Below are 21185 nucleotides of genomic sequence, written 5' to 3'. Positions count from 1 at the left end.
GAATTGGTATAAAGAAAACACATTGGTTTTAAAAAAAAGTATGCAGTTGCATGTTGCAAATTACATATTTTTTCTTGAAAGCAACTATGTGTTTTCTTTATACCAATTGATTCGTCTCATTATTTTGTGCATAAAAATATTAAGGTAAGATTCCCGAAAATTCAATGTTTTACAAGATATTTTGTATTTTATGTCAAGATGCTGTAACTTTCAAGCCTCATATGTAACTCGAAAAGTACTTAATGAAAAATAACTTTGTAACGATGCAGCATGCATCGATACGAGGATACTCATATTCCGACCGAGCGTACTCGGCCCCAGGAACCGTCCTCCGTTCCTCAGTGCGAGCATACTCGTACGTCACCGAGAATACTCGGCCTCGATCCTCGCATACGAGCATACTCGTATATCGCCGAGCATACTCGGCTTCGCTTCTTACATACGAGCATACTCGTATACCGCTGAGAATACTCGGCTCCGCTTCCGACTTCCGATCACCGTAGGACACGGGCAATACGTGTGTCCTCGATCCCGTCTTCATCCCTTCAAATCGGGTCCTTACATCCGGCAGACAATCGCGATTAGTCGATTTGAGCGATCATCGAATCACCGCGCACGCGCCCGAACCATCGATCAGTTCGATCGATAGTCGATACCGCGCGCCCATATCGATCCACACGCCCGTAGCGATCTAGAGACAACCGCGGCACCCGCGCTTGCGCCGACGCTTCCATACGACCACCGCTACACGCCGCCTTACGCCGCCGTAACTATTATAATTTTGCAACACGCGTTCAGACACCACATTAATACTCTCCGTATCCACACGGCTGTATATATCTAACATTAATTTACGTAATAAACCTCATTATATTTTATTAATACAAAACAGCGCATTCTTTTAACGCGCCCCCAACCGACCGAACTCCTGATCCCGGCAAACTATTCCGCGCAGATAAACGGATTGTTTCAACTTCATTATAGTGTTTTGAGAAGCTCTTGACACCAGCTATTAGATTTTGGAATCAAAAATAGGGTGTTCTATTTAAAAAAACAAAGTTGACCTCCATATGACCTTGGCATGTACACCCTAGGTTAAACCAATGTCATCATCAAATGTCCCCCTCTAAACCCAATAACTTTAATCTAAATCATTTTTCTTGAAAATGTTTCTCTGAAAAGTTATTCACGTGGGGTTTTTAAAATGGGACACCCTGTATATAAAAGTCAGCCAAATCGGAGAGAACAATCTCTGGTGTTTTCCTTGTAAGTCTCGTGGTCGAACTGGTTTCTCGAATAATTCTATGATGTGGAAGATAATAGATTAACTCAGGTTCTGGCTGAGAATTAGGTACAAGTCTCATGTGACCTAATATCTCGTATTCAACTAAAAATTCTGAATAAATGTGTTCATAATTTGAATTATTTGCGAATTTTTTTGATAGATTTATGATTATACGGCGGGCTCTTGAACGAGAATCTCCTAATTTAGCTGCGGATTGTTTGAATGGAAGCCTTACTGTGTATCTTCCTTGTTGATCTCGCGAATGAGATAGTTTATAATGTCGCTCACATTTCTGGTCGTCGTTTGATAGAGATGATGAAGTTAAAGATGATACTTCCTCGAGCTTCCAAAAACGTTGAAGAAGATCATGAAGTTCTCTATCAACTGATATATGATATCCATGTGACGATTTTATTGAGGTGTTGTTAGCAGGACCTGAAATCACCTAGCCAAATATAGTTCTGCGATAATCGCTGTGCAATTGGTAAGTTTGCTTCTTCTTTAGCGATTCCGTCCTCAATAATCTGAGAATAAACATCGGCTCCTAGTATTATATCAATGGATCCAGGAGACTTGTAATTAGGATCAGTTAATGGAAGTTTTTCTAAATGAGGCCAAACTTGTTTTTGAACATTGACAGAAGAGACGTGATTAATTTAGGTAAAATATGTGTAGATATGGAGATTTCAGAGCTAGCATAAAAGTGAGATCTTAGAGTGACATGAGTCAAGCCTTTAGTCTTATTCGCCTTCTGACCTCTTATGCCATATAACGAAACAGAAGAATGAATTCTTGGAAGGTGAAGTAGCTGAACTATATGTTCTGAGATAAGAGAAATTTCAGAACCTTGATCAATTAATGCTCTCACCTTTGTTTTTTCCCCTACTATCTGATATAACGAAGATTTGAGCAGTAGCAAGTAGAACAACTGAATTGAATGGTTTTGGTTCCATCGACGAATGGAGCACATGAGTTTCAGTGGATTTTCCTTCTGTAGCGGTTGTCTTTCAATGATGAGGTTGCAGAAGTCGATGTTCTATTTTTGATTTGTTTTATTTGTTATCCTATTATTATTTTGATGTATTGTTGTGTAATGTTTATGCCCGCATTTAAGGCAGTTTAGTTATCCGACATTTAGATACTTTATGAGATCCGAGACAATTATAACAGAGTTTACTTTTGTTAATAATAGTCAATCGTTGTTGTATTGATTTTGAGCTGTACTGAGGACAATTTGTAATGTAGTGATTTGAAGAACATAGGGCGCATGAACCAGGTTTATGAGAGTGAGCATCTTTCGCCTTTCCTTAAAAATGAGACTTAGTAGTATTAGAGTGTGAGAAAGTAGAAGGTTTTCCTGTTCGAAATTTTTCGAAAGCTTGGAGAGAGAGAAGCCTTGACAGCAAAAATTCGTTCAGTTGACGTCACGTAGGAAGCTCCTCTGAAGAGCCTAAATAATGTTCCCAAGCTTTAACTGACTCTGAATCGAGCCTCTGAACTGCAATAAATACAAAAATGTCATCCCATGTACGTACAGGCCTTTTTAATGTTTCGAGTGTGCGATAAATTTGAATAATATTAGTGTAAAGCTGTTCCATAACGGCTGATTCCTTTGACCTACGTTTAAAAGTCGTAAAAGAATGTAGAACTAAGTTTACGAAAAGTTGTTTATTTGCATAAAAAGAAATTAACGTCTCCCACGTTATCTGAAAATTATCACCAGTGAGTGTTGTATTTTTTAATAAATGAGAAGCCGATCCTGTTAAACTTGTTTTAAGATATTGAAGTTTTTTTACTGATGACAATGTTGGGTTGGCTGAAATGAGAGAAGTAAAAAGATCCTTGAAAGATAGCCATTCGGAAGGAGAGCCGTTGAATTTTGGAATAATCGAGGAAGTCGAGTATGATGAAAAAAAACAGGGAAATTAGAATTCTGAGATGTAAATTGAGTTGAGGGAATTTCAAGAGTTTCTTCCGAGTCTTTATCAAGGAAAGAATTCATCCTTTCTACCGATTCGAGATAACATTCGTACGTAGTCGAAAATAAATTGTCCGAAAAATATGAATATGTAGTAATTGTAACCGTTCTTTTATTGTGACTTTAGTAGTTATACTATGCCGGTTCTAACCCAGGGGCAATGAGGGGGGTGCGGGTGAAGAGGGAAAGAGGGGTATCAGATAACAGTGGAGGGGGTAATGACGTCATCGTTTTGGAGGAGAGGGGGTAATTTAGGAGTGGTGGGGGGTATCAGATAACAATAATTCCTGGAAGTGGGGGATTTCCGGGATTCCCGGAAGAGATAAGATAAGGATTGTTAATACAAACATGAGTCGTCGAGAGATAAGGATTTCTGGAAGAGATAGGGATTCCGAGAACTGTTTAGATCCTTTGGTTTTTCTCTGCGCATCAAAGTGGAGCGCCATGTTGTCGGAATGCATCATCGCAATGTTTATACAATAAGAGTATATACGGCCCGCGAAGAACGAGTGGTATAACAGTCGAAATGTTCATCGCACTCTCGGATGAACGCGATATTCTCAATTTAACAGCAGCGGAGTTAGAATTTGTGCCAAAGGTGATTTTATTAAGCAAGTTTGCTCGGTTCGTGGACCAAGTGTGGGAGAAACTTCTGGAACACGTAAGAGTGGACCCGGAAGTGCAGGGTTACCGTCGGTGCAAGAAACATCACAATCAACCGTGGCAGCGCGACCACATCGACGGACCCGCGCCATACGTTAAAGATTGCACTCTGTGCGAATTAGGTGAGAAAAATATCTCTAAAAATAGAAAGTGAGAAATATTCAGCGAGTAGATATTTAGGTGTATTGTAAAATGTTTCAGGATCACCACGATGCGACAGCCGAGGAGTCTCGTCGAACTCGCCAGGAAGGTCATAAACCAGAACGTCGCAAGCAGATACCTATTGAGCGATCTACCGCTTCCGGAGAAGTATATTCGACAATTGTATCAGACGTATGGTCGGGATCGCTTCGAAAAATTGTTATCAAAATGTAAGACGCAAGTCGAGTACTTAGGCATCGTACAGTTGATGTGTTGTGTCGATGCCGACGAAATGTCGGAAATGTTTGTATGCGAATATTGAAATAAAAAATTTTTATATTTAAAATGTAAGTCTTTTTTTTATTATCATCCCGCAGTAGTAATATAAGAGAACGCGTCGATTGTACCGACTTATCGCGAGTTAAGTTACACCGTTGTAGCGGACCATTTAAATAAACAATTTCAAAAGTTTTATTAAAATAAACTTATTCATATTAAATAAAAATAATTTAAATTATTATTCCTGTGCCTCATCTTATTCACTGACCTATCCTACCGCGAGATAAGCGACAGATCATATGTCACGAGGATCGTATAACTGAGGTGGAATAAAAGTCGTACGATATAAATCATTTTTTTTTTTTCTTTTATTTACGACGAATGATATAGAGTGAAATAATTAAGTTATACATTTATTCTAAACACCAATAATATACTTCAAGTTTTCTTTTTAATACAAATTATCCGCGGTAAAATATAAATTTAATAGGAACTTTAATCTAAACTTAATATGTAATTTAAGGATGGGAAGTGAAAGGAGAAAAAATCGCAATAAGATTAATATTAGCAAATTTTATTCATATTTTTGTAAAAGATGTTACATAGATAAAAAAAAAAAATTGTTTCAACTGAGCCTCTAACGCCTTTCACGATTACGAGGGGGAACGGGGGGAGGCGCTTGAGTCGTCCTCGGACGAGGCTCGACTACAGCTATCGGTTTGTGGTACACTCCGCAATCTTTACACTTCTTGTATTCGGAATTTTTTCTATTCTGATCACGCTCCATTTTCTATACTTTTTTCTCCACCGCGTGCACACTTTGAACTGATAAATTACTCTCTTCCGCACACCTTATATACAGCTCGACGCAAAAAAAAACGTCAATTTCGCTGTAGTAATAAACGTTAAAATACGTTCGATAGATGTTAAAAGTGGTTTAAGTAATGTTGAAAAGATGTACAAAAGATGTACGTAAGATGTTCAACAATACGTTAAAAGACGTTCGATAGACGTTCAAAGACGTTCGATAGACGTTCAAAAAGACGTACGATAGATGTTCTTACGAATAATCTCTTCGCGAGATAAGCGACAGAGCATATATCACGAGGATCGTATAACTGAGGTGGAATAAAAATCATACGAGAGATGTTCAAAGATGTACGATAGACGTTCCATAGATGTTCAAAGACGTTCAAAGACGTACGATAGACGTTCAAAGACGTACAATAGACGTTCGATAGACGTACGAAAGACGTTCGATAGACGTTCAAAGACGTACGATAGACGTTCAAAGATGTACGAGAGGCGTACGATAGACGTTCAATAGATGTTAAAAGTAGTTCGATTGACGTTCAAAGACGTACAATAGATGTTAAAAGTTGTACGTAAGACGTTCAACAATACGTTAAAAGATGTTACATAGATGTTAAAAGTAGTTCGATTGACGTTAAAAGACGTACGATAGACGTTGAATAGATGGAAATATCATACGCTGGCCTATCGTCCTAGCGAAACCTTAGATCCGCGATTACTATTCCTCGAAAAGGAGATGCTACTGTCGAGCGAGTCATCTCGTCTTCGACATATTATAAAGAATTTTATTGTTGTAAACTATCAGCGGATATCGATACGAATGTTAGTTAGCGACGAATAGCTTAGCACCTATCGTCCTGGCGAAACCTTAGATCCGCGATTACTATTCCTCGAAAAGGAGATGCTACTGTCGAGCGAGTCATCTCGTCTTCGACATATTATAAAGAATTTTATTGTTGTAAACTATCAGCGGATATCGATACGAATAGCTTAGCACCTATCGTCCTGGCGAAACCTTAGATCCGCGATTACTATTCCTCGAAAAGGAGATGCTACTGTCGAGCGAGTCATCTCGTCTTCGGCATATTATAAAGAACTATATTATTGTAAACTATAGTGGATATCGATACGAATGTTAGTTAGCGACTATAATAAGCGAATATAATAAGATTATAATAAGATTTAGCGGCATCTTTGATGTAAGGGTATATAAGTCGGGATTAAGTACTGCATCCATAATAGACCTTCGTTGTTCACAAAGTTCGTAACGTAGTTATTCGTTTAAAAAAATGTCTAGTTGTCGGAAAATAATCGATTCGTGTTTGCGATTGACGCATAGCTTAAACGGGCTATGCGTTGATAATTATTTATCGTCGTTGTCCGACAACGACGATGATAATTATACGGTATTCGCAAAGTTTGCGGGTGCGTGCCCTAGCGCGGTGCTCGCTGTGTTATTTCGGTTGGGACATTTTTCGAATTATCCTCAGCTCTTGATTATTGCTGGGGAAATTGTCGAAATGAGACGTATTTACAGCGATGCTGAAGAAAATGCGGGAGGTTATATCACCTGGCTGTCGCATTGCTATAATGATGCTGTAAAAAATGGTAAGTTTTTTTTTTTATTATGAATATTAAAACAAAGTTTTAAAAAATTAAAATCATTATTTTTTAGGAACGCTACAACATCCAACATCTAAAAAAACTATGGTGGTGGAGGGTGTGGTGCGTGGTACGCGTCGAAACCACGACGAGCGAGCTACTCGACGTCTCGGGGTAAGACGTCGAGCGGATACCTCGCCTAAGGCCGGACCCTCGTGTAAGTCGCTGTATACATTATTTATATGAAATAACAGCATCGATTTTTATAGTAGGAAATTTTACAAAAAAAAAAATTTAATGTTTCAGCTCGCGCTCGAATTGTTCTAACGCCTGAGCTCGTCGATCTCGTGAGCGACGAATCGATGAGCTCACTTCGCGAGGAAGAAGAGCAGGAAGAGGAAGAAGAGCAGGAAGAGGAAGAGGAGAGGACTTATGAAGGAGGGGATGAGGAAGGCTACACGCAAGACGGATGGGGAATGGGTGACAGAGGTAAGAAAGATTGAAAATTTTTACAGTTACTTTTATGTTTGAATTTTATTTTTTTTTTAAACATTAAAATTTTCACAGGATGCAGCCCCCCTGTGATGTCTTACTTTTTCGATTAGAATTTTCAAACGGGGGAGTAAAATAAAAAGAAGAAAATCGAGAGGTGAGTATTTTCATACTCAAACTTTTTAATTAATTCATTAATTTTTTTTTTTAATTTTGACTTTTTGCAGTTCAAACAGGTGGTAGAGAAGAAGAGTCGGAGGAAACTTGGTCGGGCGAGGTTCCTGCGACACGCTTTCGAAGTCGTCGGTTTCACCAGTCGATTCCTCGCGAGGAAAGAACTTTTTTTTGCAATTAAAAAAAAAATTCTGTTTGCTTAAATATACATATATTTTTTTTTATTGTTTTTTTAATAAATATTATTCATATTAAATAAATAAATTTTTTATTTTTTTTACCAGACTCTTTTCCCATCCTATTCACTGACCTATCCTACTGCGAGATAAGCGACAGATCATATGTCACGAGGATCGTATAACTGTGGTGGAATAAAAGTCGTACGATATAAATTATTTTATTAATATAAATCATTTTATTAATATAAATCATTGTTATGTTACACGTTTGTTACGCTCAAACCACCACTTGTACAATTTGCAAACATTCCGCATAGCGCAATGTTTCGTGTGATACGCGCAGCACAAGGTTCCGATTACATCCAAGTTCGTCAGGCGTGCGATATCTTCGTAATCCGCATCGATCGTTTCGATCTCTACATCATCTTCCAAAATCTCGCACAGCCACTTTTTCTTCTCGAGTCCTTTTACGTATATCAGAGGCGGTTCCGTACCAATGGCGTTGTTGATGAGGCTTTTCATCCAACTGTACGAGACGTGTCCATCTTCCCATCGGAAGCCGTGATGGTGTATCCGTATAACCAACACACCAGCGATTTTTCCGATTTCGTCAACAGATACCACGGTACGTGTTCACGAAATACGTAATGAGACAGCGTTTCGCCATCTCGAAGTACCGCTGCTTCTTTCACGATAAAAATGTTGAACGCGTAACCTTGCAAGTCGACGAAAATTGGTACATTCGACATCGTCGTCGATCGTCGGAAAACTGACATGTCCGCGTACGCACACGTCTAATTTATAACTTTTCACACGAGTCTGCGCACAATGTTGTTCAGTGGATTATATTCGACCATTCGATCGTGTATAACGAGACAATAGGCGGTGATGTTGGCCGGTATATTTTCCTTACAATCAAATTCTATTCGCACGTCGACGGTGGCGTTCTTGACAGAGTCGTTTTGTCGCGAACAATCTATGACTACGAACGGACCGGTTATCAAGAAATCATCGATATCCAAATACGTATCGTCCTGTCCGTAATAGGCTTTGCGGAAACGCGCATACATGTTGTACAGTATAACGTATCGATTTCTGTCGAAATCCAAGTTCATGTCGTCGTACGGATAAAAATCTGAATTCAGATGCAGTCTCACATTGGTGAGTTTACAATCGTCAAATTGCGCAGCGTTTTCAGACAGTACGTTTTTTCGACCGGTTTGGAGAGCGTAGATTACGTATCGCGGTTTTTCCAATTGCGTCGCGGCTTTGATCGCCCAGGAATGCTTGGTCGTGTTTTGCAGCAGAGGAAACTCGTACAGATCCCACGAACGGAAGCACACGCTCAGATATCGTCCGCTTTCCAAAGTTCGAAGAAGAGACAGCTTGTTGACTTCGCTCAGAGATACGTGAGGCATTCGCCACTGTATCTTGAGTAGCTCGATCGTCGGATTCGCACCGGCTCGTCCTACGAGACAATTGTTATCGTTGCGCGATCGTATCAATACAAGTTCGTGACGAGCGTTGATCACGATGCGCTTGTAGTCCTCGCAGAATCCAAACAGAGCATTGAGCGGAACGCAAAAATTAAAGTTTCCATCGATCAACGAATATCCATTTGGATTCCACGATGCGTATTTCAGCATCTTGCTCTTCTCCGTCGTCAGCGATATATAATTTTTGATCGTCGTTGTTATTCCAGCGTTTCTGTTACGATCGATTTCAACTCCGTCGAGCTCGTATCGCATTTCTTCAAACATGAACGCGACACAATTATTTCCCATAATACACAGGACATCTCTATTCTCACCGGTAGGATTCATAACGAGTTTTCCTTCAACGTAGAGAAAACTCTCACACGGCAACGTGTACAAATCCTGTTGTTGTATAGGTATTCGTATCTCGTCGCTGTGTCCCAACGTCGTGTTAGCGTACGGATTGTACGTGTGCATCTCATATTTCACGATACGCTCGTCGAAGACGGGCTCGTCAACAATGTCGAGTATATCCATCTCTTTAAGCGTTTCTCACAACGAATCCCAACGATTGTAAAAAGTTTACGTTCGTCGTACTGAGTTTCTTGAATGGCGATTTTTTCACAATTTTTGTTGTTCTCTCAATCACTCGCTGTTCGTTCAATACGAGCATTTCCTCGCACCGCGTCGCCGCAAGTGCAGTCTGATGGTAATCTCCTCTCCGCGAAAGTCGATCAATCGTCCGTCTTGATCCACCACACGCAAGGTGATATCGGTAACACTCCTCGCGATGACCGGAAGGTAAATGATTTGCGCCGGTGTTTCCGAGACTTTATATCCCGGAGGCACGTTCGGTGAAAATTCGTGTATCGTGTGCACCGACTTGTCGTTGGCGTACGCACCCGCGGTAATGCTGCATTCCACTCGAATAATGTTTACGTTGATGATGTTTACCGAGGAGTCTGATTCGTACCACTTTCTCGGTTCCAGTATACGACCCGTCGAAAATCCCAACAATGGTCCGATAGTATTCGGTTTGGTGAAATTTATCCGAAAAGCGCACATGATTTCACTCCTCATGGTATTAATGTTGGGACGAAGTGACAATGGATAATCCTGCTCTTCGCCTTTTCCTCGTTTTTGCAGTATCGCGCGTTTCAGATAAGAAGCAATGGCGTCCAATTCGTACGATCCTTCGGGAATTGTAATTTCTTCGTCATTGTCGTCGAAATAAAATTTATCGTTCGCTACCGTCACGTTCGGAATCGTGTTGTAGGTCTCCATCGTGGTTAGGCCGAGCTCGTAGTCCCCATCGCTCAAGTCTATCGGTGGAAAATAATCCACCGTGAGAACGCTGCTTTTACCGCTTAGAGTGAGCGTCAGCGACATTGCCGAGATTCCATCGACGACTGATGTCGATCGATGGCTGATCGATTTTTATATCTATTTTCTGGAGGAACAGGAGACACAATTGTCCACAGATCGTTTGATCGTACGTCTGGTGGACCGTGCGATTGTACGTTATCGTTGTATCGGTGTCTCCGAGGTAGCGTGTAAGCTCCTTCGGCGGTTGCAAATTGCCAAAGCTGTCAAAGTATACGGCGCGATCACCTCTCTTGGCGTACGCCACCCAATGCGTGCCCGGCCCGTCGACATCGTCCAAATTCACGATACCGCTCGCGTTTCGGTGTATCTCGTCGGGTAAAGCGTTACGCATGTAGACACCTCGGAAATACGGTATTCGCATACGCTTCGCTATTCGTGACAACTGTAGATTGGTGGTGGCACCCGCGGGCATCTCTATCGTTTTTTCGACGTTTTTTTTTTTTCTTCTTCTTCTTCTTCTTCAATTCTTTGCCCCGCTTGTACGGAGCGAGATAAATCCCCCGTCCTTCCATAAGCTTTATTGTGACGTTTCATCTCTTCGAGTTGTCGTCGCGCGGCCTTGGAGTCGTTCACCGCCTTTGCAACACCCGCTGCTCCACCGTCAAGCGAACCGATGACTCCCAAGAGCGGTAACAACGGTAACATACCACCGCGTTTCGCCGTCGGAAGCGTTCTCCTCTTCTTGATCTTCTTCTTCTTCTTCTTTCCCTTTGTCATACCAATCCCCAATTTCGTCTTTGCTTTCATAGCAGCCCATACGGCGGTAGCGGCGGCCCTCTCACCGAGAGTCGCGTCCGCAGCGGTAATCCGCTCCCGCGCTTTATCGGCGAGAACGCGATCAGCCGCGTGGCGGTCCGCTGATTCGCGGTTTTGCGAGTACGCGACGTCGTGATCGCGACACGCCGCGTCCAACGGATTGATACCTCGATCCCCTCGCGCGAGTCGTTTCCGCAGACGAGTCCCTGGCCCGCAAAATTGGTAGCCGGGTATATGCAGCTCCAACGGTAGTTGATTTATCACACTGTTCAGTAAACCGGCACCCTTGTATCGTTTCATAGAACGCGAATTCTAACGTATTGCGTGTAAATCACATTTCCAACTGAGGTGTGTTTCGACAGCGATCACCTATAAATAGGAGGCGCGTATCGATCGCTAACTAGTGGAATATCAAAGTTTGTCGGACGACGACGTACAATGAATAACCGGGATAATAAGAAGGAACGGAAGGAGGTGAATATCGCAAACGTGCATCGCTAATCGTGTGTTTGAAACAATATTTTTTTTTCAGGATAATGTCCGAATCATGTATGGAAATAGAGATATTTTAGATCTAGCGACGAATATCCGAGCACCGCTCTTTCCGACATCCGATACCACGCACTCGTCGCGTAATAACAAGGATGAGAAAGAGTCTGGTAAAAAATGAAATTTGTACAACAACCGTACACGATCCGTGTGAAAAACATGGATGATAAGACGCAAGGGGTTTGTGAGAAGGCGTGCAGACACGGTAAAATGCTGCCAAACACAATACGCGGTATCATTTGCGGTCCCTCGAATTGCGGTAAAACCAATGTAATGATCAGTCTGCTGGAAAGTCCGAACGGTGTACGTTTCAAAAACGTGTACGTGTACTCGAAATCGTTGAATCAACCAAAGTATCGGTATCTCGAAAGATTGCTCGGATCGATCGATGAAATCGGCTACTTTACGTTCTCGGACAACGATACAATTGTACCGCACAGCGAGGCGTTACCGAATTCCGTATTCGTTTTCGACGATATAGCGTGCGACAAGCAGAATGCGATACGCGAGTACTTTGCTATGGGTCGACATTCGAAGGTCGATTGTTTCTATCTGTGCCAAACGTACGCGAAAATATCTAAACATCTCGTGCGCGACAACGCGAATTTACTCGTAATATTCAAGCAAGATGGAACAAACCTTAAGCACGTCTACAACGATCATGTGAATACGGACATGACGTACAAAGATTTCGGTACATTGTGTTACGCATGTTGGCGATACAAGTACGGTTTTTTAGTGATAGACAAGGATAGTGCGATTAACGATGGACAATACAGACGTGGTTTTAACGAGTTTGCGGTACCGCGGAATGGTTAGTCGTTCTCGAGACGTTGACGATGACGCTCGACACGAAAGATATCGACGAGAGGGAGAAGATCGCGAAGGAAATCGCTCGTACGAGCGAGTCGATTCGCAAGAAGCACCGGACGTTGAAGACGGGTAGAGTGGAGCAAGAGGCGCAATTGGAGAAACGGTTGAAACCGATCGTAGAGCCGTTGAAACGAATCGTCGAGAACATCAAGAGTGACGATGATTCGGTTGACGATCTCGAGATTACAAACGAGCCGGATATCAAACGAAAGCGGTCGAGCTTCGAGAAGAGGAAGAAGAAAATCAAGCGTACCCCGTTGACGACACCGATACAAGCCTCGACGCCGTTCCAGCCGCAAAAATTGGCGTTTGAATCGTCGATAAATTTACCTATTGAAAACGTGTTCGAAACCACGGACCCGTCTTTCGCGACATCCGTGAGACAGACGATGCAAACGTCCGATGGTCGGGAAGCGCTGTACGGTCAAATGGGCCCGCTGGGCCAAGAGTACATCGGGGAGCTCTTGAGCGGTGACAAGAAGAGAGGGATCGACAACGTGTACGGCGTATACTTCAACGATGCGGAAACGTTTCTCGGGGACAAGACCTTCGACATCGATCGAGACGACAATTTGATCGTGGACGGTGTGAAATACGCTGGCACGCCCGGCATGTTTGAATTAATATTCAAAAGACTTCCCGACGATACGCTGTGTACGGAGGCTGACAAACAAAAGTACAAGAGCATACTACTAGCTACTAACGCTCACAGACGCGGTCATAACGCGCATTTACCTGTTTTGGGAAACAAAGGATACAAATACAAACATATCATCACACCTCTGATATCTAAGAAAGGTGGAGGTGTCGCACATCTCGACAAGAGAGGTGCGGGTCGCACGTTACCCAAGTGTAACGTACCACAGACCATGACTGTGACCGACAACGCGGTCGATTACGTGCACTGGGATGATCCGAACGAATTGGTGGATCGCCTTCGATTGCTGGACGCCTCCCGTCAGGCGGGAAACAACGCGCACGACAACGAGTTTCTCTCGATTATCGAGGAACTGCGCGAAGCCGGTCTGATTATAAATTGATCGTCGTTGTCATCGCTGTAGCCAGTATTGTTCGTGCGATGCTACGGGAATGTCTATCAACAAATTCGGACTACAGCTAGGAGGAGGAAGCGCCAGGGTGACGAGACAAAGCGGTGGAGTCTCGAAGAATTACGTGCGCGAGAATTGTCTCTGCAAGGATGGTGGGGTTTTCAACGCCAAGTCACGCGTAATCAGACATCTCGCCGACCCTGAAGCGGACACCGACGCCGTCAACAAGCTGCATCTGGATCATCACTTCCAGCTTATGAGCGATCGTGCGAATCGAGATCGTATGCTCCATGAAAATTTTAAGCGAGAAGTACTTTCGCGACTCGAAGATTCGGAGAATACCGAGCGGACCTGGAAGAGGGACCACGACGATTACATCGAGACCAGATACGTGACGTTGGAACGCCAGATTCACGATCTGAGAGGTCTCCTCGACGAGAGTGTGGCGCTACTCGATGGAAAACTCGTCGATCGCGAGCGAGAGACGAAGAGTCTTGTCGAGCGAGAGATTCACAATCTTCGTAGAACTGTGAGAAAAAATTTCATCAAATACTACGATGAGGCGATGAAAAAGAAGCAAAACGAATCGCAATGAGCCTGGAGAGGAGATCGCTCGTGGACGAGCTCCACGCACCGGCGAGAAGAAACTTTACGCGTCGGCCAGTCGTCGTGAAAGGATACGATGATTTGTGGCAGGCTGACATTGTCGAGATGAGACCGTACTCGCGATCCAACGGCGGTTACAACTACATTTTAACCGTTATCGATGTGTTGAGCAAGTACGCGTGGGCCGTGCCCTTAAAGACCAAAGGTGGAATCAAAACGTCCAAAGCATTTTCCGCGATATTTAGGGAGAGAATTCCGAAAAATTTGCAGACCGACCGTGGAAAAGAATTTTACAACAGAGATTTCTAAAATCTTGTCAAGAAACACGGCATCAATCATTATTCGACATACTCGGTCATGAAGGCTTCGGTGGTGGAACGATTGAATCGCACGTTGAAGAACGAAATGTGGAAGTTTTTCACGCTCGCGGGATCGTACAAGTGGATCGACGATTTACCGCGATTGGTCTCGGAATACAACGGTCGTAAACATCGTACGATCGGTATGCGCCCGATCGATGTCACTCCCGAGATCGCAAAGGGACTCTTGAGCACCGTGTACAGTAGAATAAAAATTGCCGCGCCGGCGAAATTCAGGGTGGGTGATCCGGTGCGCGTGAGCAAATTCAAAACTGTATTCGAGAAAGGATACACGCCGAATTGGTCGACGGAGGTGTTTAAGATCGCCGCGGTGCAACGTACCAATCCTGTGACGTATCTGATTAAAGATTACCGCAGAGATCCGGTCGCGGGAGGCTTTTACGAGCACGAATTGCTCAAGACCGCTCAACCCGACGTTTATCTCGTGGAGAAGGTGTTGCGTCGAAAGGACGACAAGGTGTTTGTAAAGTGGTTGGGATTCGACAATTCGCACAACTCTTGGATAAATAAAGACGATGTATTGTAATAAACTGTGTATATTATACATTGTATTATAATAAACTATTATACATATATACAATGGTGTTCTTTATTATTACTACAATATGTTACAATATATACATTTAAAAAAAAACTAATAATACATAAAATATTAAACTATATAAATTAAACACTATGTATATTACTAAGCATTATTTACAAATGTATCTCGCGATGTCCCCATGGTAGAGTGTCGGTGGAACCGGATACGACGTGCCGCTTATCGTCGTACGGACTGAGCGCGAGCTTCGACTCCGACACGGTGTACACCTCGTGCATCTTTGAGCGGATGCACGATTGACGCCGCGTCAGCTCGATTTCGGCATTGAGGCACCGAGTGTAGTCGTCGAACGTTATCGTTCTAGCGACTACACTCTTTTTTACACCTTTAACCTTTTTGGTGTCTTTTTGTCCGGTGACTCTCAACGCGTACATCTTCGCTCTCAGTCCGACAAATTCCGTCATGATCGCGCCGTTATTCTCGTCTTTCATCAGACCGGGTACTTTCTTGTTGGCGCGCGGCATACCGTAAGCGTTGTCCTCGGAGTAGTCGCTCGTGTCGAATTTGGATATATCGCGTTTCATATCCCGATACGCGTCCTCGCAGTGCAGAAAGTATATCAGACTGTCGGTATCGGTGTACATAATTTTGCAATTGTCGCGGTAGAGAGGCGCCATGTACTCGTAGTGAAACTCGTACAAGCAGGTCTTGGATATGTCGAGGATGCACATACCCACGTAGATCGGCTTGTCGAATTTCACTTCGAGTTTTCGCAACTCTACGGCGATCAGATCCTCCGAGAACACGCTTCGGCTGTGGAAATTCGGTTTCGCGATCATAGCCTCCGCTCCGTACCGACCATCCCACTGTGTAACGAGCCGGACATCCGTGTGATTTCGCACATTCTCCATGGTTTTGCCGAAAACCGCGTTGTTCATCAATTTGTACAAATTTTTTTCGAAATCATTTTTCGCCCGTGTCCGAAACTGTGTATTCAGTTCTATGTATCCGCGGAGCCACGGAGATTGCGCGAATTGCAGTACGCGGTGAATCTTTGCAATTCGCAGACCATGTCGCACGCATTGTTGCAGATTACGATAGTGGATGACATAACGCTGCTTATCGTACAGCGTTGCGAGTAACTTGAGCTCCCGCTTGCCGGGCGGCTTATCGCACGTCGGGCAGAACGGCAGGTCGGCGTGCGCGTCGTGAAGATTCACCGGATACTCGAGATCGACTTCCAGCACGTAACCGGTAGCCGAATCGGATGCAACGGACATTACGTCAAAGCTCGCGACATCATCGACCCATCGAAATTTGGCGTAGGGCAACGGTTGATACATCGCCCACCCGTACAAATTGTTTACATCATAGTACATTAGGTACGATGACGGTTCCGATGGGTCGTAGGATGGCATGTATTTGTTGTTGGCGGCGGCGTATCGGTTGGAGCATTGGCTGAGACCACCGCGTATACCGCGCTCGACAAACAGTACCATATCGATTTCCGTGAGCAACTCGAATTTTACACGCGTGTACTTCAACATAGCGTCCCACGTGTATCCCGGTAGAGTGTAATAATGAGCGGGATCTAAACCGTAACTCTTTATAGACATGTTTCGAAAATTTTCGAAAATATCCGCCAACAAAAGAACGTCTGTTTTCAAATACAAATTGCTGTATTGGCCTAGATCTTCGATCGAAAAAGTTTGCCAGACGTTTGTCGCGTGCGCGTAATTGCTCTCGGATACCGTTTCTCCGGTGAGCGAGCTGTAAAACGATTCGCGCGATGGCAGGCTTGTGTCCCGGAGCTTGTCGACGCTGTCGACGTACTCGTAGGGAAACACGCCTTTCCGAGTAAGCAGATTGAAATTTTCCGCGGATAAATGTTTGAATTCCGATCGTGAAATTTTTAATTCATCCACAGTTAAATAAGATGCCAATTTGTCGAGACTCGTACTGAGAAATTTAAACGAATCAATAAACCGTAATTTTATACACAATTTTGATTTTTGATCCATGGTATCTTTAACATTTTTTGTAAATGAAATGTAACGCTCTTTCGTCAGCGGTAACAATTCGACGTTGCCTTCGAAAGCATTGGCAACGTCTTTAATAATGAAATGCGCGTCGTAACCGGATAAATTGTGAAATATCACCGGGATAACGTCGATGGAGCATTGGCTGAGACCACCGCGTATACCGCGCTCGACAAACAGTACCATATCGATGTCCGTGAGCAACTCGAATTTTACACGCGTGTACTTCAACATAGCGTCCCACGTGTATCCCGGTAGAGTGTAATAATGAGCGGGATCTAAACCGTAACTCTTTATAGACATGTTTCGAAAATTTTCTAGTCTATGTAATTTAGATTGCACGACGAGTGCGCGGCACCGCGGTAACGCCCGGTCAGATGACAATGATCGCGCACCCGCGTGTCGTCCGCTGTTAAGGGTTTCTCGCACACGTGACACGTTACGGCGCTACGGAATTCCTCCGATTCCTCCCGCGTAAGATCCGCCATGGGGACGACGGTGGTGCGGATCGCTTTCACGCGGTGCGTCAAATCGTGCAGTTCGTTGACGAACCACGCTGTGCAATTCTCACCGCGATATGACTTATAACTAGAGAGCGAATTATCGTAAGCGCAACTTACATAATATCCTACGCTAAAGGCTCTGTGATGTTGATAGGCGTAAGTAGTACCGTCCTGATCCTCCTTTTTCTCGAGCGTACATTCGAGATCGGCGTAAACTACAAACGGAACCCGCTCCTTCCGATTGTAATTCCGGAACGTCAGCCACTTGTCGTCCTCGCTGGGGAGAACGACGGCGCAGTCGTTCATTTTCCCGCAGTCGACGCTGTGGACTGACAACTTCTCCCGTGTATAAAAGTAGTGTAGACACCTGTAATAATTTATTTGATTAAAACTATGAATAAAAATATTGATTTATTTTATTTTATACGCATCTTTTTACTTACCGATCGCAAATGTACATTTTATGTGTGTGCTTGCTCAGTTGTGAACTCACCAACCGCGGCAGGTTCTTTATGCACGCAAAGTGTGCATCGTTGTTTTTACGCACGTATAGCAGGTTGACGTGCTTCTCTTTTTTGTCGTCGGTGAGCCGCAGAGGGACGATTTTGGAGTCTTGGGTGGTAAAGACGTTGACGGAGATGGCGTTTAGTTTCTCGAACTTTGATATTTGTGACAGCGTCACGGGGAACTCGATGTCGTACAGATTCAACACCGTCGAGTAATGTGGGTATTCTATCGTTCTTTCCGGATGTTTTTCCGCTGGATATAGAGCGGCGACGACTGCCCACGCGAAACACGCATTGTCCGTCGATTGCACGTTGACCACCGCCCTTTTTAGCATAATTTTCCGCGATAACTCGATGTGGCATCCCGCGTGCAGAGGATTGAACTTGTTCACATTGACGGTGAGATTCAGGATACGCGACAACGCCCATCCGCTATCGCGTTCCTGAAACTCCTCCAGAGCCGCCAGAATATCATTCTCCACGTGCCGCGTGTACCACTCGTGGAGATCGGATGTGGGAAACAACTCGCAATTTTTGGTGGCGATGGTCTTCACGGCATTCTTGTCGCCCGCGACGAATTCCCCGTTGAACGCGGTGTTAATCTTGACGCTGTTGTGTTCCACCATGACGCCCTGGATCCGCTCGATAACCATATTTCTCACGTTTTTCAAAAACTCGTGTGGATCTATATAGTTTTGATTGACAACCATACCCGTCAGCACACGGTTCCTAAACGCCGTCTCGATCTCCTTCCACGTGTAGCCCTTCTTCTCGTATCCACCGTATCCGGCACCGACGGGCACGAAACGCTCGTGCAGGGCGTCCCTCACACCCTCCAGACGCGCAATTTGCGCCACCAGAGAGTTGACTACTCCGGTGCGTTGCCTCTTGCGACATTGTTCCTTGAGAGAATCGAGGTACTCGTTGCACTCGTAGTCCCATGGAAGAAACTCTCCCGTCGTTTTGATATTCGCTGCTCGTACGGTCAAATCGCGCTCCTTTTCCATTTTGAACAACTGTGATTAGTCGTTTTTTTTCTCACTCGTTTTATATACCCGTTTGTTGCACACGACACCAACTATAAGCATAACGATGATGCATTCCAACAACATGGTGCTGTCTACAATTTGTATAAACAATCCGTATTTTTTCTCTTCCGAGAATTATTGTAATATGAAATCCCCACCACTCCGAATTTACCCCCTCTCCTCCAAACATGATGACGCAATTTAAACAGGCGCTCTACTTTGATGCGCGCGTTGTAGAATAAGTCGGTATAGCGAATAAGATGACACGGAACAATAATAAAAAATTTTAATTACAGTTGAAATAATATTTATTAATATGTGATGTTACAACTCCGCAAAGACCTGAGTCACCAGTTCACAATCAATTATATTATTCTTATCGAATAAATCGCTTTTGCGAATCGCCACGTGATCGGGGTCCTTCGCATTCCTCGCGATTTCTGAAAAGTGTGCGAACTTGACATCAACCGTACCGGTGATGTTGTTCAACGAATGATTGATACAGTCTACGCAATATTCAAGTGCAAACATGTTACACACGGTTCGGTTTGACATGATTAAACATAACGCTGATGTTGCCAGGCGCATTACTTTTAGGTTGTTCATTTTTCCAAAACTTAACGTGCAGTGTCCAACGGTCTGAGACGGTACTTCGTCCACATCGTTCTTAAAGAAGCTGGTGATGATGTCCCGTTGATTCATGAGTTCTTTCCATACGTCGTATGATAGACGTAGCTCCTTACTATGGTTGTCACCGAGAGCGATTTCCACACGGCTCGACGTTGAGACGTTGATTCCGATGTCGAGATATTTGTAACTGGTTTTTGTCAACGCGTATCTTCTAACCAAGATCCTAGATGATTCTTTTTCCATCTTTGACATATTACTTTTTTGTTTTCTATGAAAAAAAAATAAATTGTGAGTTTAAAAGTATAACAATTAAGTTTAAAGATGTAGCTAAAGAAACAACTTACTTCACGGTTGACATGGTGCAAAACATCGTTGCTAGTGTAAGAATCTCTTATGATAATGTAGATAACGGCGGATCAATTAGTGTCTATTTTATGTATGAAGGCGCTAGCCTATGTTGTATATGCGCAAAGCGCTCCGGCGTCGCCGGGAGGGAACAGATTTTCAGAATGTTCGAGAAAGAACGAGAACGTTCTTTCGAAAAGGATATATAAGAGGGCCCGAACAGGCAACGAGGCTTTTAGGCTCTGAACAGTTAAGAGATAAAGTCAGTATATTTTTAAGTGTGTGTATCCAACGACGAGAGGGACTTTGTCAAAGGGACATCATTTTCATATCGCAAAGAGGGACTTTTGCAGAATTTTCATTAACAAGCAAAGAGGGACTTTTGCAAGTTAAAATTATTAGCCAAGAGGGACTTTGGCTTAATTTCAAATTGGTTACGTGTCGCCGGAAAGCACGGTTAAGATAAGTGAATTATTTGGACAATCATTTCGTTATATTACATTTTTATTTAATCTATTATTCGTTGTTAATAAATTACTGTTACGTTAATAAGTTCTATCTCTATCCTGACATAAACGGACCTTACAATTTCTCAGAAGCGGGATAGAATTCGCCGTGTGAGATTGAACATTAACGTAAATTTTTTTTTTCTCTTTCTTTTTGAACATTAAGTATAAACCTTATTGTGTTAACGGTTTTTCTTTTCTTTTTCGTGTTTGCAACGGGCAAAATATTTTTCTTGATCACCTTCGATGAGTCTATGTGAAGACTGCGCATGTGCTATATGTTATATGTAATACGTTACATACTGTTTCAACGAATCTTTTGAACATTGACTTTTTAACAACTGTTTATCCCTGCGATTAACAGATTGCCTTATTGTTCTATTCTACTTTGACTTTTTCGGTATAAG

The 21185-nt window shown here is 43.3% G+C and overlaps 6 protein-coding genes across 7 annotated transcripts; 2 read left to right on the top strand and 4 right to left on the bottom strand.

Annotated features, from left to right (window-relative positions):
* The first annotated feature begins 5593 nt into the window (after nt 1-5593).
* Nucleotides 5594-10822, top strand: LOC105680062 (uncharacterized). 2 transcript variants are annotated; one of them, XM_067360904.1, is made up of 4 exons: nt 5594-6978; nt 7068-7250; nt 7329-7410; nt 7481-10822. In XM_067360904.1, exons 1-3 carry the CDS (start codon nt 6867-6869, stop codon nt 7364-7366), a joined length of 333 nt encoding a protein of 110 aa, XP_067217005.1. In that variant the 5' UTR covers nt 5594-6866; the 3' UTR covers nt 7367-7410; nt 7481-10822. The 2 variants fall into 2 exon arrangements, with proteins under 2 accessions (XP_067217005.1, XP_067217004.1); XM_067360903.1 differs by having other exon boundaries at nt 7329-10822.
* On the bottom strand, nt 8416-9618 carry LOC137001724 (uncharacterized). Its single transcript, XM_067360836.1, has one exon. The coding sequence runs from the start codon at nt 9616-9618 to the stop codon at nt 8416-8418; it is 1203 nt and encodes a 400-aa protein (XP_067216937.1).
* Nucleotides 10823-14285: 3463 nt separating the features above from the next.
* On the top strand, nt 14286-15206 carry LOC137001723 (uncharacterized). Its single transcript, XM_067360835.1, has 3 exons — nt 14286-14525; nt 14622-14897; nt 14982-15206. The coding sequence occupies exons 1-3, from the start codon at nt 14286-14288 to the stop codon at nt 15204-15206; spliced, it is 741 nt and encodes a 246-aa protein (XP_067216936.1).
* LOC137001765 (uncharacterized) lies at nt 15014-16684 on the bottom strand. Its single transcript, XM_067360902.1, has one exon. It carries the CDS (start codon nt 16637-16639, stop codon nt 15377-15379), a length of 1263 nt encoding a protein of 420 aa, XP_067217003.1. The 5' UTR covers nt 16640-16684; the 3' UTR covers nt 15014-15376.
* An 893-nt stretch (nt 16685-17577) lies between these two features.
* LOC105669653 (uncharacterized) lies at nt 17578-18981 on the bottom strand. The gene is made up of 2 exons (XM_067360834.1): nt 18207-18981; nt 17578-18130 (listed from the first exon to the last, which is right to left on the bottom strand). The coding sequence occupies exons 1-2, from the start codon at nt 18977-18979 to the stop codon at nt 17578-17580; spliced, it is 1326 nt and encodes a 441-aa protein (XP_067216935.1). The 5' UTR covers nt 18980-18981.
* A 19-nt stretch (nt 18982-19000) lies between these two features.
* Nucleotides 19001-20754, bottom strand: LOC137001722 (uncharacterized). The gene has a single exon (XM_067360833.1). It carries the CDS (start codon nt 20177-20179, stop codon nt 19622-19624), a length of 558 nt encoding a protein of 185 aa, XP_067216934.1. The 5' UTR covers nt 20180-20754; the 3' UTR covers nt 19001-19621.
* Between the last annotated feature and the right edge of the window lie 431 nt (nt 20755-21185).

This window comes from Linepithema humile, chromosome 8, assembly GCF_040581485.1.
Source record: "Linepithema humile isolate Giens D197 chromosome 8, Lhum_UNIL_v1.0, whole genome shotgun sequence".
Classification (NCBI taxonomy): Eukaryota; Metazoa; Arthropoda; class Insecta; order Hymenoptera; family Formicidae; genus Linepithema; species Linepithema humile.
This window is presented reverse-complemented; position numbering and strand designations above follow the sequence as displayed.

Bases quoted from the DNA above. Each gene is read 5' to 3' on its own strand.
- LOC105680062 (XM_067360904.1), top strand. From the start codon at position 6,867: ATGGTGGTGGAGGGTGTGGTGCGTGGTACGCGTCGAAACCACGACGAG. The intron at 6,979-7,067 runs GTAAGTCGCTGT...TTAATGTTTCAG, and splicing joins GCCTAAGGCCGGACCCTCGT to CTCGCGCTCGAATTGTTCTA. The intron at 7,251-7,328 runs GTAAGAAAGATT...AAATTTTCACAG, and splicing joins ATGGGGAATGGGTGACAGAG to GATGCAGCCCCCCTGTGATG.
- LOC137001724 (XM_067360836.1), bottom strand. From the start codon at position 9,618: ATGGATATACTCGACATTGTTGACGAGCCCGTCTTCGACGAGCGTATC.
- LOC137001723 (XM_067360835.1), top strand. From the start codon at position 14,286: ATGAGCCTGGAGAGGAGATCGCTCGTGGACGAGCTCCACGCACCGGCG. The intron at 14,526-14,621 runs GCATTTTCCGCG...AATCTTGTCAAG, and splicing joins GTGGAATCAAAACGTCCAAA to AAACACGGCATCAATCATTA. The intron at 14,898-14,981 runs GTGGGTGATCCG...GAGGTGTTTAAG, and splicing joins CCGCGCCGGCGAAATTCAGG to ATCGCCGCGGTGCAACGTAC.
- LOC137001765 (XM_067360902.1), bottom strand. From the start codon at position 16,639: ATGCCATCCTACGACCCATCGGAACCGTCATCGTACCTAATGTACTAT.
- LOC105669653 (XM_067360834.1), bottom strand. From the start codon at position 18,979: ATGGTTGTCAATCAAAACTATATAGATCCACACGAGTTTTTGAAAAAC. The intron at 18,131-18,206 runs GTAAGTAAAAAG...AAATTATTACAG, and splicing joins AAAATGTACATTTGCGATCG to GTGTCTACACTACTTTTATA.
- LOC137001722 (XM_067360833.1), bottom strand. From the start codon at position 20,179: ATGTCAAAGATGGAAAAAGAATCATCTAGGATCTTGGTTAGAAGATAC.